We start from the raw sequence: 18316 nt of genomic DNA, 5'->3' as shown, positions 1-18316 counted from the left end.
CTGGGTTTCACTGTGTGTTTGTGGGTGATTGTTCCTGTCTCTGTGTTTGCACCAGATAGGGCTGTTTTGGGGTTTTCACATTTCTTGTTTTGTTAGTTTGTTCATGTGTAGTTGCTTTATTAAAGAACCATGAATAGTAACCACGCTGCATTTTGGTCCTCCTCTCCTTCAACTCAAGAAACCCGTTACAATAATGACAAAGTAAAAACAGGTTTTTAGAATTGTTTGCTAATTTATATAAATAAAAAATATCACATTTACTTAAGTATTTAGACCCTTTAACTCAGTACTTTGTTGAAGCACGTTTGGCAGCAGTATCAAGTCTTCTTGGGTATGACGCTACAAGCTTGGCACACCTGTATTTTGGGAATTTATCTCATTATTCTCTGCAGATCCTCTCGAGCTCTGTCAGGTTGGATGGGGAGTGTCGCTGCACAGTTATTTTCAGGTCTCTCCAGAGATCGGGTTCAAGTCGGGTTCAAGTCCGGGCTCTGGCGGGGCCACTCAAGGACATTCAGAGACTTGTTCCGAAGCCACTCCTGCGTTGTCTTGGCTGGGTGTTTAGGGTCGTTGTACTGTTGGAAGGTGAATCTTGACCAGAGTCTTTAGCTGCCCTTTGGCAAACTCCAAGTGGAATGTCATGTGCCTTTTACTGGGGAGAGGCTTCCATCTGGCCACTCTACCATAAAGGCTTGATTGGTGGGCTGCTGCAGAGATGGTTTTCCTTCTGGAAGGTTCTCCCATCTCCACAGAGGAACTCTCAAGCTCTGTCAGAGTGAACATCGGGTTCTTGGTCACCTCCCTGACCAAGGCTCTTCTCCCCCGATTGCTCAGTTTGGCTGGGTGGCAAGCTCTAGGAAGAGCCTTGTTGGTTCCTAACTTATTCCATTTATGAATAATGGAGGCCACTGTGTTCTTGGGGACCTTCAATGCTGCCAACATTTTTTGATACCCTCCCCCAGATCTGTGCCTTGACACAATCCTGTCTCGGAGCTCTACGGACAATTCCTTCGACCTCATGGCTTGGTTTTTGCTCTGACATGCACTTTCAACTGTGGGACACTTCCAAATCATGTTCAATCAATTACATTTACCACCGGTGGACTCCAATCAAGTTGTAGAAACATCAAGGATGAAAAAAAAAGAAACAGGATTCACCTGAACTCAATTTTGAGTCTCATTGCAAACATTTACAAAAACTGTTTTTGCTTTGTCATTATGGGGTATTGTGTGTAGATGGCTGAAAAAAAATATATCTTTAATCCATTTTAGAATAAGGCTGTAACGTAACTAAATGTGGAAAAAGTCAAGGGGCCTGAATACTTTCCAAAGGCACTGTATGTAAGTGTGTTTGTGAGTATGGGCGTATGCATGTGTGTGAGTGTATATGTGAGTACAAGAGTCTGCTTGTGTATGACGTGTGTCTGTGTGTGTGTGTGTTGTTAAGAACACTTTTTTCTGTTGATTATTCCATATATACAATGGGTGGGTCTAACCCTGAATACTGATTTGTTAAAATTGCATTCCAGCCGGTGTCTATTGCACAAGTTGCCACCGGGTAAATCTATGACATTAAAATGCCTATTTACTCTGTTCCTTCTGACTGCGCAATCCACTATCTCATCAGCCCAGCCAGGCAACTTATTTTTTTATTTTTTTTATTTTACCTTTATTTAACCAGGCAAGTCAGTTAAGAACACATTCTTATTTTCAATGACGGCCTGGGAACAGTATAAACTTGATCTCCACTATAAAAAGCATCTCTCGACCTTATCTCACATTTCTTTTAGACTAACATTTGTAGAGAGATTTGTATAAACTTTGCTGTCTGTCTCTCCGACATTTGCAACATTATATATAATTGATCATTAGAAAACCCTTTTGCTATTATGTTAGCACACATGAAAACAGTTGTTCTGATTACAGAAGCAATAAAACTAGCCTTCTTTAGAATAGTTGAATATCTGGAGCATCAGCATTTGTGGGTTCGATTACAGGCTCTAAATGTCCAGAAACAAATAACTTTCTTCTGAAAGTTGTCAGTATATTATTGTTCTGAGAAATTAAGACTATTCCATGCGAGAAATTGCCAAGAAACTGACTCCTCACAAGTCCTCAACTGGCAGCTTCATTAAATAGTACCCGCAAAACAGCAGTCTCAACGTCAACAGTGAAGAGGCGACTCCGGGATGTTGGCCTTCTAGGCAGAGTTGCAAAGAAAAAGACATATCTGAGACTGGCCAATAAAAATAAAAGATTAAGAACACAGACACTGGACAGAGGAACTCTGCCTAGAAGGCCAGCATCCTGGAGTCACCTATTCACTGTTGATGTTGAGACTGTTTTTTTGCGGGTGCTGTTTAATGAGGCTGCCAGTTGAGGACTCTGTGAAGCATTTATTTGGGCTCCAATTTCTGAGGCTGGTAATTCAAATAAATGTGTCCTCTGCAGCAGAGGTAACTCTGGGTCTTCCTTTACTGTGGCGGTCCTCATGAGAGCCAGTTTGATCAAAGCTCTTGATAGTTTTGCGACTGTACTTTTCCAGATTGACTGACCTTCATGTCCTAAAGTAATGATGGACTGTAATTTCTCTTTGCTTATTTGAGCTGTTCTTAACATAATATGGACTTGGTCTTTTACCAAATAGAGCTATCTTCTGCGTCACAACACAACTGATTGGCTCAAACACATTAAGAAGGAAAGAAATCCCATAAATTAACAAGGCACACCTGTCAATTGAAATGCATTCCAGGTGACTACCTCATGAAGCTGGTTGAGACACTTCCAAGAGTGTGCAAAGCTATCATTAAGGCGTGGCTGCTTTGAAGAATCTCAAATATACAGGTGAAGTCGGAAGTTTACATACATCTTAGCCAAGTACATTTAAACTTAGTTTTTCACTATTCCTGACATTTAATCCTAGTAAAAATTCCCTGTCTTAGGTCAGTTAGGATCACCACTTTATTTTAAGAATGTGAAATGTCAGAATAATAGTAGAGATAATTACTTATTTCAGCTTTTATTTCATCACATTCCCAGTGGGTCAGAAGTTTACATACACTCAATTCGTATTTGATAGCATTGCCTTTAAATTGTTTAGCTTGGGTCAAACATTTTGGGTAGCCTTCCACAAGCTTCCCAAAATAAGTTGGGTGAATTTTGGCCCATTCCTCCTAACAGAGCTGGTGTAACTGAGTGAGATTTGTAGGCCTCCTTGCTCGCACACGCTATTTCAGTTCTGCCCATACATGTTCTATAGGATTGAGGTCAGGGCTTTGTGATGGCCACTCCAATACCTTGACTTTGTTGTCCTTAAGCCATTTTGCCACAACTTTGGAAGTATGCTTGGGGTCATTGTCCATTTGGAAGACCCATTTGCGACCAAACTTTAACTTCTTGACTGATGTCTTGAGATGTTGCTTCAATATATCCACATAATTTTCCTTTCTCCTCATGCCATCTATTTTGTGAAGTGCACCAGTCCCTCCTGCAGCAAAGTGCAAAGCACCCCCACAAACATGCTGCCACCCCCATGCTTTACGGTTGGGATGGTGTTCTTTGGCTTGCAAGCCTCCCCCTTTATGGCCAAACAGTTCTATTTCTGTTTGATCAGACCAGAGAACATTTCTCCAAAAAGTACGATCTTTGTCCCCACGTGCGGCCTTTCAGGTTATGTTGATATAGGACTCGTTTTACTATGGATATAGATAATGTTGTACCTGTTTCCTCCAGCATCTTCACAAGGTCCTTTGCTGTTGTTCTGGGATTGATTTGCACTTTTCGCACCAAAGTACATTAATCTCAAGGATACCGAACACATCTCCTTCCTGAGCGGTATGATGGCTGCATGGTCCCATGGTGTTTATATTTGCGTACTATTGTTTGTACAGATGAACGTGGTACCTTCAGGCATTTGGAAATTACTCCCAAGTTTGAACCAGACTTGTGGAGGTCTACAATTTCTTTTAAAAATAAATACATTTATTGATCACATTTACATAAGTATGCAGACCCTTTAACTCAGTACTTTGTTGAAGCACCTTTGGCAGCAATTACAGCACCAAGGCCTATTGGGAATGACGCTACAAGCTTGGCACACTTGTATTTGGGGAATTTATTTTAATAAAAAAATAAAAAACACATGTTATCTATGGACTGCCAGCTGTAGGTTATTATCAACATGTCAGCTCAAGCTCCTGATGCCCAACTCAGTCCCATAGACACAGATGAGAGAATACTCATCAAAGCTATTAGAGATGCATAAACACTATTATAACGATCTTGTAATTATTCTCTCACAACAGCTGCACCAAATATTACACTATTCTTCTACCATTACTCATCCGTGTCCCATTTCTTGACCTTATGTAGCACGTAAACTAAAGAAGATTGTACAGCTGAAGAGTCCGGAGGAGGATCTTCCCACCCAAGGCCCCACTGATACCATCCAGGGAGTCTCTCCCCAATCCGGCCTGAGCTTCCATTCCCAGCTGGTGTTCCTTAACATCTTGGAATCCATTGAGCCAGAGGTGGTACATGCGGGACATGACCAATGCCAGCCTGACTCAGCTGCAGCGCTGCTCACCAGCCTCAACGAACTCGGGGAGCGCCAACTTGTCAAAGTGGTCAAGTGGGCCAAAGGCTTGCCAGGTACAGTACTGGAATAGAAGAAATGTATTTCCATGTTGTTCTTGATTAATTGTTTAGAAGATTACATTGGCATTGCAGCACATTGGAGGTCATGAAGGCATGTATCATATTTTGATAATTATATTGTAATCAATAATTGTTATCCATTTCCATGTGGTTACTCATTTTCTTCTCAGGTTTTCGGAATCTGCATGTGGATGACCAGATGACAGTCATCCAGCATTCATGGATGGGGGTGATGGTGTTCGGCTTGGGATGGAGGTCCTACAAGAATGCCGACGGCAGAATGCTCTATTTCGCCCCGGACCTTGTTTTCAATGAGTATGTGATACTATGTGAAAGTGAATTCAATTATCTCCGCTAAATTACCTTATTACCACCAGGTCCACCAACTCAGTGTTGTCCCCATTATGTTGGTGGAGATTTCCTCCAGTGAGTTGGCTGTAATAAGTATGGCAGATACCAATGTATTTTTTTGTCCATCTCTTTCTGTCCCTGTCTCTCTTTTTTCTCTCACGCTTTCCCCCTCTTTACCTCCTGCTCACTCTCGGTCTATCTTTCTCACCGATACGTCTAGAATTACATGTGCACAAGGGCTTACAAACCTTTCAGTAACATTTATATTTAATTTCCTTGTTCGGTGTTCTTTTGTCACATGGAAAGTCCTGAGGAATATTAGATTTTTGTTTTGCCTTCAATCATACAGTGTCTTCAGAAAGTATCCATACCTCTGGAATTATTCCAAATGTATTTGTCTTACAGCCTGGATTAATATATATTTTCTCTCTCACCCACCTACACACAATACCCAATAATGACAAAGTGAAAACATGTTTTTAGATTTTTTTGCAAATTTATTTTAAACGAAATACAGAAATATCAAATTTACATAAGTATTCACACCCGAGTCAATACATGTTAGAATCATCTTTGGCAGCGATTACAGCTGTGAGTCTTGCTGGTTGTTGATTATTGCTAGAAAACCATTTTCAAGTCTTGCCATAGATTTTCAAGCATATTTAAGTCAAAACTATAACTCGGCCACTCCGGAACATTCACTGTCTTCTTGGTAAGCAACTCCTGTGTAGATTTGGCTTGGTGTTATAGGTTATTGTTCTGCTGAAGGATGAATTCATTTCCCAGTGTCTGGTAGAAACAGGTTTTCCTCTAGGATTTTGCCTGTGCTTAGCACCATTTTGTTTTTATCCTGAAAAGCTCCCCAGTCGTTAATGATTACAAGCATAGCCATAACATGATGCAGCCACCACTATGCTTGAAATCAACAACTACAATGTTGTAAATCCATCCTCAGGTTTCTCCTATCAAAGCCATTAAATTGTAACTTTTTTAAAGTCACCATTGACCTCATGGTGAAATCCCTGAGCGGTTTCCTTCCTCTCTGGGAAATGAGTTAGGGAGGATCCTGTGTCTTCGTAGTGCATTAATAACTCCACCATGCTCAAAGTGATATTCAATTTCTGCTTTATTTTCTTATTTTACCCATCTACCAATAGGTGCCCTTCTTTGCGAGGCATTGGAAAACCTTCTTGGTCTTTGTGTTTGAAATTCACTGCTCGACTGAGGAAACCTTACAGATAATTGTATGTGTGGGGAACAGAGATGAGGTAGTCATTCAAAAACATGCTAAACACTATTATTTCACACAGAGTGAGTCCATGCAACTTATTATGTATCTTGTCAAGCACATTTTTACTCCTGAACTTATTTAGACTTACCATAACAAAAGGGTTTGAATACTTATTGACTCAAGACACTTCAGCTTTTCATTGGTAATTAATTAGTAAACATTTCTAAAAATAGAATTCCACTTTGACACTATGGGGTATATGTTCCAACATTTACTTGAAAGCCTTCCCAGAAGAGTGGAGGCTGTTATAGTAGAAAAGGGGGGACCAACCCCATATGAATGCCCATGAGTTTGGAATGAGATGTTCGATGTGGAAGTGTCCTCATACTTTTAGTCATGTAGTGTATATTACCTATAATGAATGCATTATTAATTGGTAATATAAATGTTGGAACTAGAGTACCCTTATTAGCATTGATCCATGTAGCTAAGTAATATAGAGAATATAACCTTCTAACATGTACTATAAGCAGTGATGGGGAAGCTTATATAGTTTACCAAGCTACCACACTGGAAGAAGTTAAGCTACACTAAAGCTACCCTTCAGTAAAATATAGTTTACTTAAAGTTACTTTGAAGAAAATTGTTCAATACATCCAAACTACTTTGTAATATTTATTATATCTAGATCTGAAATGTCAGACTACAAATTGCAAGAACAGATCACTTTTGAGTCAGATGTTAACAGAATGTGTCATTTAGCCTATGAAACACAAAAACTATGATTCAAGCGAGAATTAGGTAGGTCTGATGCCGAGACAGGAAATTCTTTCCTACTTCTTTATGCAAAAAATGTGTGTGAGCTTCCAGTAGCGACATCTCCACATTACATTTTTTTTTAATTAACTATGAAAAAAATGAAAAAAAGATTCAGTAACAATCACTGCAATCCTGTATTCAGATGGTATACCCTGCGGGCACAACTGGTTGAGATGACATCATTACAACCAGATTTGCCCGCTTAGCAGTAGGTCAAAGGTCACATATAACTATCGTCAAAAATAGGGAGGATCCCAATTTTGTAAACATTGCAAAAGTTTCACATACTGGTCTCGCCAACTTATCCTCTCATCTATTTGCCCCCTCTATACATAATCTCTCATAGCAACAGATGATCCCTTTCTTAATATATTCCCCATAGGCTACCCCCCCCCCCGTCTTTTTATTGGCTCATTCTCAATATACTGTATCTCACCCTGTTCCTCCTCTCTTTTCTCATGTCCCCAGCCATCGGATGCACATCTCCAGCATGTTCGATCACTGCATACGGATGAGACAACTCTCCCAGGAGTTTGTCCTGCTGCAAGTCACTCAGGAAGAGTTCCTCTGCATGAAGGCCCTGCTCCTCTTCAGCATCAGTGAGTGTTGTTGCCCAGACAAAGGTTGAGAGGTCCATTAGCAGACTATAGAAAGCATCATATTGTATATTTCTTCTTTCATGAAATTGACTTGCAAGCAATTTCCTTTAGGCCATTTTCATAATGCTGTGGAAATGGAATACAATTTGAGATACACTACATGACCAAAAGTATGTGCACACCTGCTTGTTGAACATCTCATTCCAAAATCATGGGCATTAATATGGAGTTGGTACCCCCTTTGCTGCTATAACAGTCTCCACTCTTCTGGAAAGCCTTTCCATTAGATGTTGGAACATTGCTGCAGGGCCTTGCTTCCATTCAGCCACAAGAGTATTAGTGAGGTCTGGTACTGATGTTGGGTGATTAGGCCTGACTCGCAGTCGGCATTCCAATTCATCCCAACGGTGCTCAATGTGGATAAGGTCAGGGCTCTGTACAGGCCAGTCAAGTTCTTCCACACCGATTGACAAACCATTTCTGCATGGACCTCACTTTGTGCATGGGGGCATTGTAATGCTGAAACAGGGAAGGGCATTCCCCAAACTGCTGCCACAAGTTGGAAGCACAGAATAGTCTAGCATGTTCTTGTATGCTGTAGCATTAAGGTTTCCCTTCACTGGAACTAAGGGGCCTAGCCCGAAACATGAAAAACAGCCCCAGACCATTATTCCCCCTCCACCAAACTTTATAGTTGGCACTATGCATTGGGGCAGGTAGTGTTCTCCTAGCATCCGCCAAACCCAGATTAGTCTGTCGGATTGCCAGATGGTCAAGCGGGATTGGTTCATCACTCCAGAGAACTCATTTTCACTGCTCCAATGTCGGCAAGCTTTACACAACTCCAGCAGATGCTCGTCATTGCGCTATGGTGGTTTTAGGCTTGTGTGCAGCTGCTTGGCCGTGGAATACCATTTCATGAAGCTCCCGATGAACAGTTTCTGTGCTGATGCTGCTTCCAGAAGCAGTGAGTGTTGTAGTGAGTGTTGCAACCGAGGACAGGGAATTTTTACACGCTACGCACTTCAGCACTCGGCGGTCCCGTTCTGTGAGCTTGCATGGCCTACCACTTCACGGCTGAGCCGTTGTTGCTCCTAGAAGTTTCCACTTCACAATAACAGCACTTACAGTTGACCAGGGCAGCTCTAGCAGGGCAGACATTTGACTTACTGACTTGTTGAAAAGGTGGCATCCTATGACGGTGCCGCATTGAAAATCACTGAGCTGTTCAGTAAGGCCATTCTACTGCCAATGTTTGTCTATGGAAATTGCATGGCTGTGTGCATGATTTTATACACCTGTCAGCAACAGGTTTGGCTGAAATAGCCACATCCACTAATTTGAAGGGATTTCCACATACTTTAGTATATACAGTATAGTGGATCTTCCATTGAAACCAATCAGTGCATTTTTTATAGTTTAACAGAGACTCAATATTGCGGACAAACCAACTACATGCGGTCTCATTTGCAGTTCCAGTCGATGGTCTTAAGAGTCAGAAGTACTTTGATGAATTGCGGCTGACCTACATCAATGAACTTGGTCGCGTCATTAACTATGGAAGGAAGTCCAACTGCTCTCAGAGGTTGTATCAACTCACCCGTCTCATGGATTCCCTCCAACCGGTGAGAGACAATGTGCATCCTCAATAACTGTATTTGATTTATTCTGTTGTCATAGAATGTATGATAACAATCTGCTAAATTATGAATTTCTTACTTTGTTTTCCAAAGCAAAATCATAGAATGTGACAGAATTGTAACTTTGTCTCGTCTCTGTCCATCTTCCCAATCCCCAGGTTGTGAGGAAACTCCAGCAGTTTACATTTGATCTGTTTGTCCAGGCCCAGTCTCTGCCCACCAAGGTCAACTTTCCAGAGATGATTGCAGAGATAATCTCAGTACATTTGCCAAAGATCCTGGCAGGCTTGGCCAAACCAATCCTGTTCCACAAGTAGCAGGATTTGCCATCATACTGAGAAAAATCCAATCCAAGCTGCCTATATACTTCAGCCAAGGCTCTGTAGTGTTTCCCTTGTAATGTTCTCTCTCTCCTTTTTTATATCTAATAGCTCAATGTTCCATTTCTGAAATCATTGTATCATTACAGTAGTTTAGCCGCTTATCAGACATAATTGAGATAATATTCTCAGAAGGGCAGCAAGGTTTTAGCATTTATTTCAAGTTGCAAGGTGTCACCTTGTTGACAGCCCAATCTGTCCTGTATTTCAAGAAAAAAATACACAAGTCTACCGGTAGTAGTGTTATGTCAAATGTAAGAAACTGAAGAATGTCATCCATTGATTGGATGAAGACAAAACTAAAAATGCAGAAACAGTTAAACATAGCTATGCATATCTCTACTTTAGAAACTTTTATGAGATTGTGCTATGCAAAAAAAAACTATTACCAAAAGGAATGTGAAACAGTCGTTTGCAGTATACTCTTACATACAGTCTCTGTATTTACTAGCTAACTACTCAACGGTGTTATCTGACTGACTATGTTGTACTCGAATGCTATTTTCAATATACATTTACAATGCATAAGTCACTACATGTATTGTACAGTATTTAAATGTCTCTTGCTAGTTATTTAGGTAGTGAACCAACAGTGACTAACTAATTCCAGACACAAAGCGAGACAATTGGAATTAATAACATTCCAGAATATTTTCAGTGGCAGTGGATCTCTATTGAGTTATTTAATAGTAAATCATAGTATGAAACCTTCTTCAACTTGCTGCACATTTAGTCTGCATGTGGTTTCAGATGACTCTTTTGCGTCACACATGACAGTACTGTGCCCAAGTTAGTTGGTCAAACTGAAATACTTATAATCTATTAATGCTGAAAATCCTCTAAAGGTTTAACGCAGCCTGAATATTTGCATTCTTTTGTTCATCAGAACATACAGAGGTGCATGCGCCATGTGTTTGTAGATGTTAGAATGATTTAATCTTTATTGAAAAAAAAACAGGGGCGGAACTTTGGTTTTAGAAGTGGGAGGACATAGCGTGCCAAATTCATGTGGCCATTTGGAACCAACAATTGCTCTATTATGAGGTCCATTAAATGCAAACAATGTTCAAACCAGGGGAGAACGAATGCCTCTTCTCGTTGAAGCCTTGAAGTTCATGTCCGACCGTGGTACTGCAGGCATTGTTTGAAGAAAACAGGATCCCCCATTATAGTGAATGGGAAAATAGCAATCTTCGTGGTCAATCGTGTAAAAAAAATTAACAATCACGGTGCCAATAATTGGCTCTATTACACCAAATGTATGTCCCTGAACCAATTATTTAAAAAAATCGCACAAGGAAAATTTAGTAGCTAATGGGTATTTGGGTATAGCAAGCCCCATCCCCCTCTCCCTGCCTCCCCCTTGCCTCCTTCAACTAGGCTGCTGTGGTCAGAGAGAGGTCGTAAATTCCTGAGAAGACCCTGCCACATAGTATAAGAGGCAGAGTACATTTTTATAGAGCACAAAGGAACTTGAACTTGAGGTACGAACAAATTTCATGTTCCGGAGAAAGTATAAAAGATCGGTGAAGAATCCAGCTACGAACTGGTCCGTTTGTTACAACTTGGGGAAGCTCATGGGAGATGGTGTGGCCACATTACCATAACACTGTTTATATAATAGCCTCAGATATGAGGTTTACATCTAATTGTTGTATAAGATGAATGAGTGAGTATGATACGGTTTAATATGATTTTGGACTGTTTAATGAAGGAAAATACAATTCCCTTTTGATTTGAACTAAATCAGAGGGCCGCCCCTGAGCCCAGTTAGGGTCAGGCATCCTGGGACAGCCCCTTTTCTGCAATTCCGAATAAAACCCAACATTGGGAAATTATCACCAGACCATGTTTTTCTCCATTAGGAGAGGATGAAGGTTGTAGACCATTGCGGAATCTTTTAACCATACCACGTGGTTAAACTCTTAGACTATCGATACAGACAGAATAAGAACAAGTCTTTGATATTAATTACTAGTCTGCAGCTAGGAATTCGGTGTCATTGAACGCGAAGAACGACAACCGCCGAAACATCCAATCTATAACAACTGAATGAATGTCGCTCCTTCTAACCACAACAGAGAGAGCGAGAGAGAGGTACAAAACTCCAACAGAAACAAACTTTTCAACAAAGATCCCGACAACACACTGAGCGTAAATATATATATTGATTGCAATTGTCCCCAAATGAGTGAGCGTTTATGTGCAACGGATTAGCATTTCAATTGTTATAATTAGCAACTTTGTAGTGTCTCATCTCAGTTGATGCCGGTTTAGCCTACTAGGGCACATTCCCCTATCATTTCTAGTAACCACATTTACCTTCTTTGTTTGTTTATGCATTTCTGTGAATTACTTAGTAATAAATAAATGATTTAAGACAATTGATGTATGGATGACTCATAGTGAAGACTGGGTTCTTGCAGATAACCAGCAATTTATGACGTTTGGAATGAGACGAACGTGAGGTAAAGTAAATAATTAATTAATCAGAAGACTATGGATCATATATGAAAATATCTGAAAGGTTATATTATGAAATTATAACCTTATAATCTGAATATTTTTCCTTGGTGCCGACTTCCTGGTTAATTACAGTTACATGATTAATCAGTTGATCGCGTAATACCAATTACAGAGAATCTTTGATAAAAACTAAAAGTCTTCAATTTAATGATAGTAAAGACACGACACTGTGCATGTTATGTACGCATGATACGCCATCTTAACAGACTTCCTTAGCTTCAAATGTTCTATTGAGTCTTCACATAGGAATGAATGGTGTCCATTCATTTTGTCATTAGTTCAAACTAAGTGAGTGACCTTTTTTTTCAGATTCCTCAACAAAATAAAACTTTGTATTCAAGGACAGCACAAAACAATAGTTAAATTCAACAAATTCCCTGTCTTTGTTTTTATATGCCAACTGTGGCTTAAATTACTTCATAAAATCAAACAGTTGCATATTTTAGATAAGGTGAAATGCATTATCATATTAAGAATGTATTTATATGCCTTTAAAATGGTGAAATCTTCATGTAGATATCTTGAAAAGAAAAAACTCCAGAAAGATCCCATTTTCATGGTCTTCGACATCGGATTGAACAAATGGTGGTATCCTAGTGGTTAGAGCGTTGGGCCAGTAACCGAGCTGACAAGGTGAATAATCTGTTCATGTGCAAGGCACTTAATCCTAATTTCTCCTGTAAGACGCTCTGGATAAGAACTGGTGCACCTGGCACCGACAATCATACCACGCTCAAATTCGCTTAGGCCACTAGTTTTGCCCATCCTAACATTAAATCAAACATTAAATGAATGCCTCAATGCCTGTCTGCCTTCTTTATACAGCAAGCCACAGCCACGTGACTCACTGTCGGTAGGAAGAACCATTTTCATGAAAGGGGTGAATAAAAACTGTCCACTGAGTCCATATCTCTTCAATAGCTTGTGCATAAAGCTGGATTCACATTGTGACTTAAACCCTTTCTCTATAACGTATATTACTGTCAATTGAGATGTGAGAAATAATGTAACTTTTAAATAATCTGTCAAGTAAAATTAGCAGCAGTTGTGTCTACCATACTGACTCCACATTACTGAATTTGAATTGTGAGGTAAATAAATTTAAGGAAATGATCAAAGATAAAGCTCTCTTCATACACCCAGTAATTATGCAATTACTATTTTGTTTATCATTATACATGTTTTCAACATTCTTTTTAGATTGACTTGGAGAACAGGATTGCTCTGTCAAGCAATACACGATTTTCCATCATTAACTTTACTTTAAAATGTACCATGGTAGACCAACATTGACATTTCCATATAAGCCTACAAGTAAATGACATCACAAGTATATTAAAAAGTCAAAATGGACATAGCTGTATGTATTTATACATTTATATATTAATCTGTTTTTGTGTAAATGGTACAATTATTTGTGTACATGTTACTGACATTTTATGTCTGTTACAAAATGTAATGGCTGAACATTTTTCTTACAAAATAATTTGTTAATGCTTTTCGACTACCTACTGTAGTAGTATTGATTTAAATATTCTGTGAGTAAAATGCCCAAGTTGCATGACTTCTTAGAGATGAGGCAATTCTGACCATCAAAATGGTGTTACCAAATCTTTGAAAGTTTGTTGTATTTTTACAATGTCTCTTATGTGAAGTTACTACTATTGAATGAGTTTATTTAAGAATGACCCCCATCCGTAACCTGTAAATTGATTGTCCATTTTCAGCTATTGATATGATTTGTCAGTTAGTTCTTAGTGTACCTTGTTTCTTTTCCTTTGCATATTATTAAAAACAATCAAGTGTAAATGTGTGTTTCACTTACTTTAAAATGTACATACTGTATTTGTTTCAGAAACAAACTTTTCAACAGCGATCAAGACGACACTGAGCGTAAATATATATATTGATTGCAATTGTTTCCGAATGAGTGAGTGTTCATGTGTAAAGGATTAGCATTTCAATTGTTATAATTATTAACTCTGTAGTGACTTCTTAGTTGACTCCCACTTCCCTTTTGTCTAACAAGCCACCATGCCGGTTTAGCCCACTAGGTCACATTCTCCTATCATTTCTTGTAACCATATTTACTTTGTTGTTTTGTTACTCAAAGAATATGGCTGCCAAAATATGGTTCCCAATCAGAGACAACGATAATCACCTGACTTTGATTGAGAACCGCCCCAGGCAGCCATAGACTATGCTAGACACCCCTAAGACAAAACACACCACAAAAAACCCATGTCACACCCTAGCCTGACCAAATAAATGCAGACAAACACAATATACTTCGACCAGGGCGTGGCACGTGCAGATAACCAACAATTCAAGATGTTTGGAATGAGACTAATGTGAGGTCAAATAATTAATTAATTAATCAGATGACTATTGATCAGATATGAAAATATCTGAAAGGTTAAATTGGGAAATTGTAACTTTGTAATCTGAATAATTTTCCTTGGTGCCCCGACTTCCTAGTTAATTACAGTTACATGATTAAGCATTTTGATCGCGTAATACTAATTACAGAGAATCTTTGATAAAAACTAAGTCTTCAATTTAATGATAGTAAAGATACGACACTAGGTAAGTTAGTCCAGCCAGTTAATTAAACCTGGTAGTAATCATAGTCAAATTACTGACGGGGAAACCAAACTCACGTGCCCAGGGGTCCTGACTTCCAGGGTCCCCCCATTGATTTTGTTAGTCTCTCACTCAGATGACTTATGTCATGTTCATATGCAAAATGCAAAATGTGTAGAACTGCAAGGAAGTAGAATTAAAACTGCAACATTCTGCAACTGCAGAACTGCAGAACTGCAGTTGTTTCAAGACCTAAAATGCAATGTTTTACATTTTATATTTAAGCAATAAGGCACGAGGGGGTGTGGTATAAGGCCAATATACCAAGGCATTAGGACTGTTCCTTAGTACGACGCAACGTGGAGTGCCACGATACAGCCCTTAGTCGTGGCATATTGGCCATATACCACAAACCCCAGAGGTGCCCTATTGATATTACAAACCGCTTACCAACATTATTAGAGCAGTAAAAAGACATGTTTTGTCATACCCGTGGTATACGGTCTAATATACCTCGGCTTTCAGCCAATCAGCATCCAGGGCTCGAACCACCCAGTTTATAATTCTAAATAAAACATGTCTATTTGTTCAGCCCAGGGCCCACCAGGCCAAAGGTTTGAGCACCCCTGTCCTAAGTACTTTATACAATGCAAAATAAAATTGCAGTATACACCACTTGCATTATGTTTTGTCATTGATATACAGTTACACATCAAATGTTTTGGTTGATATTGAACTGTCATTTTAAGTATTTTTCACAGTTGCAAATCCGGGGGACACATACAGTATGCCACCATAGTTCAATAATTACATATAAATTTCAAATAAATTCAATACAACTTATCCCCTTAGGGCAATTAATAAATGCGTCTGCTTATTGACAAAAATATAATAGAATCCAATCTATCTTGTAAATTCCTTCTTGATAAGACCATTGAGCATTTAGAACAGGTTATTAGTACGCTTTAAAACTAGAAGCTGTAGCTCCCCTGGATTCTTAAGGAAACGCAGCTGTTTTTATATCAATATCAAATCATTTCTGGATAACAATTAAAAACCTCACTGTAATAGATTTCCATGGAAACTGACAAAAATAGTTTTTTAGCAAAACAATATTTCTTAAGCAAGCAAGAATTTAGCTGGGACTGCCTGGGGGGAGTCTGAGTGGGAAGGGGAAAACTAGCTGTAATTTATTTTTCCACCTCTAATCTACACACAATACACCGTAATGACAAAGCAAAAACTGTTCAGACATTTTTGTAAAAAATAAATAAATAATACATCACACACACACCACAGGAAACATCACATTTAACAGTCAAAAGTTTGGACACCTAGTCAATACAGGTTTTTCTTTATTTTTTACTATTTTCTACATTTTAGAATAAGTGTAACATATATGGAATCATCAGGTAACCCCAAAAATGGTGTTAAAACAAATCAAATAGTGGGGAGAACAATGTCAAACCCTGACCATAGTTTATTTGTATGTTTCTATGTTTTGGTTGGTCAGGGTGTGATCTGAGTGGGGCATTCTATGCTGGATGTCTTGTTTGTCTATTTCTATGTCTGGCCTGATATGGTTCTCAATCAGAGGCAGGTGTTAGTCATTGTCTCTGATTGGGAACCATATTTAGGTAGCCTGGGTTTCACTGTGTGTTTGTGGGTGATTGTTCCTGTCTCTGTGTTTTGTACCAGATAGGGCTGGTTTCGGTTTTCGTACGTTTGTTATTTTGTTAGTTTAATTGTGTATAGTTTCCTTATTAAATCACATGAATCACAACTACGCTGCATTTTGGTCCGCTCCTCCTTCCCACAACGAAAGCCGTGACAAACAAGTATTTGATAACCTGCAAAATCGGCAGTGTTTCCTACTTACAAAGCATGTAGAGGTCTGTAATTTGTATCATAGGTACACTTCAACTGTGAGAGACGGAATCTAAAACAAAAATCCAGAACATCACATTGTATGATTTAAGTAATTAATTTGCATTTTATTGCATGACATAAGTATTTGATACATCAGAAAAGCAGAACTTAATATTTGGTACAGAAACCTTTGTTTGCAATTACAGAGATCATATGTTTCCTGTAGTTTTGACCAGGTTTACACACACACTGCAGCAGGGATTTTGGCCCACTCCTCCATACTAACCTTCTCCAGATCCTTCAGGTTCCGGGGCTGTCGCTGGGCAATAAGGACTTTCAGCTCCCTCCAAAGATTTTTTTATTGGGTTCAGGTCTGGCTAGGCCACTCCAGGACCTTGAGATGCTTCTTACGGAGCCACTCCTTAGTTGCCCTGGCTGTGTGTTTTGGGTCGTTGTCATGCTGGAAACCCAGCCACGACCCATCTTCAATGTTCTTACTGAGGGAAGGAGGATCTTGCGATACATGGCCCCATCCATCCTCCCCTCAATACGGTGCAATCGTCCTATCCCCTGTGCAGACAAGCATCCCCAAAGAATGATGTTTCCACCTCCATGCTTCACGGTTGGGATGATGTTCTTGGGGGTACTCATCCTTCTTCTTCCTCCAAACACGGCGAGTGGAGTTTAGACCAAAAAGCTATACTTTCGTCTCACCGGACCACATGACCTTCTCCCATTCCTCTGGATCATCCAGATGGTCATTGGCAAACTTCAGACGGGCCTGGACATGCACTGGCTTGAGCAGGGGGACCTTGCGTGCGCTGCAGGATTTTAATCCATGACGGCGTAGTGTGTTACTAATACTTTTCTTTGAGACTGTGGTCCCAGCTCTCTTCAGGTCATTGACCAGGTCCTGCCATGTAGTTCTGGGCTGATCCCTCACCTTCCTCATGATCATTGATGCCCCACAAGGTGAGATCTTGCATGGAGCCCCAGACCGAGGGTGATTGACCGTCATCTTGAACTTCTTCCATTTTCTAATAATTGTGCCTACAGTTGTTGCCTTCTTACCAAGCTGCTTGCCTATTGTCCTGTAGCTCATCCCAGCCTTGTGCAGGTCTACAATTTTATCCCTGATGTCCTTACACAGCTTCCTGGTCTTGGCCATTGTGGAGAGGTTGGAGTCTGTTTGAGTGTGTGGACAGGTGTCTTTTATACAGGTAATGAGTTCAAACAGGTAATGAGTGGAGAACAGGATGGCTTCTTAAAGAAAAACTAACAGGTCTGCGAGAGCCGGAATTCTTACTGGTTGGTAGGTGATCAAATACTTATGTCATGCAATAATGCAAATGAATTACTTAAAATTCATTACGTGATTTTCTGGATTTTGTTTTAAATTCCGTCTCTCACAGTTGAAGTGTACCTATTATAAAAATTACAGACCTCTACATGCTTTGTAAGGAGGAAAACCTGCAAAATCGGCAGTGTATCAAATACTTGTTCTCCCCACTGTATATTTTATTGTGTTGGAGGTAAGCAGCCACTGTTTGCCTTGATGACTGCTTTGCACACTCTTGGCATTCTCAACTAGCTTCATGAGGTAGTCATCCGGAATGCATGCCAATTAACAGGTATGCCTTGTTAAAAGTTAATTTGTGTAAT

The 18316-nt window shown here is 39.6% G+C and overlaps 1 protein-coding gene across 2 annotated transcripts in view; it reads left to right on the top strand.

Annotated features, from left to right (window-relative positions):
• The window catches only part of LOC135548418 (androgen receptor-like), a 59718-nt gene extending 45713 nt beyond the window's left edge, over positions 1 to 14005 (top strand). For both annotated transcript variants that reach the window (XM_064978004.1, XM_064978003.1), the window contains exons 4-8: positions 4372 to 4650; positions 4827 to 4971; positions 7526 to 7656; positions 9130 to 9281; positions 9455 to 14005. In XM_064978004.1, the coding sequence (XP_064834076.1) occupies positions 4372 to 4650; positions 4827 to 4971; positions 7526 to 7656; positions 9130 to 9281; positions 9455 to 9613 (866 nt within the window). In that variant the 3' untranslated portion in view covers positions 9614 to 14005. The remainder of the gene's footprint in view (positions 1 to 4371; positions 4651 to 4826; positions 4972 to 7525; positions 7657 to 9129; positions 9282 to 9454) is intronic.
• Positions 14006 to 18316: the final 4311 nt, after the last annotated feature.

Source organism: Oncorhynchus masou, chromosome 11 (assembly GCF_036934945.1).
Source record: "Oncorhynchus masou masou isolate Uvic2021 chromosome 11, UVic_Omas_1.1, whole genome shotgun sequence".
NCBI classification, from domain to species: Eukaryota; Metazoa; Chordata; class Actinopteri; order Salmoniformes; family Salmonidae; genus Oncorhynchus; species Oncorhynchus masou.
The sequence above is the reverse complement of the archived record's forward strand: the minus strand, read 5'-3'. Positions and strand labels throughout refer to the sequence as shown.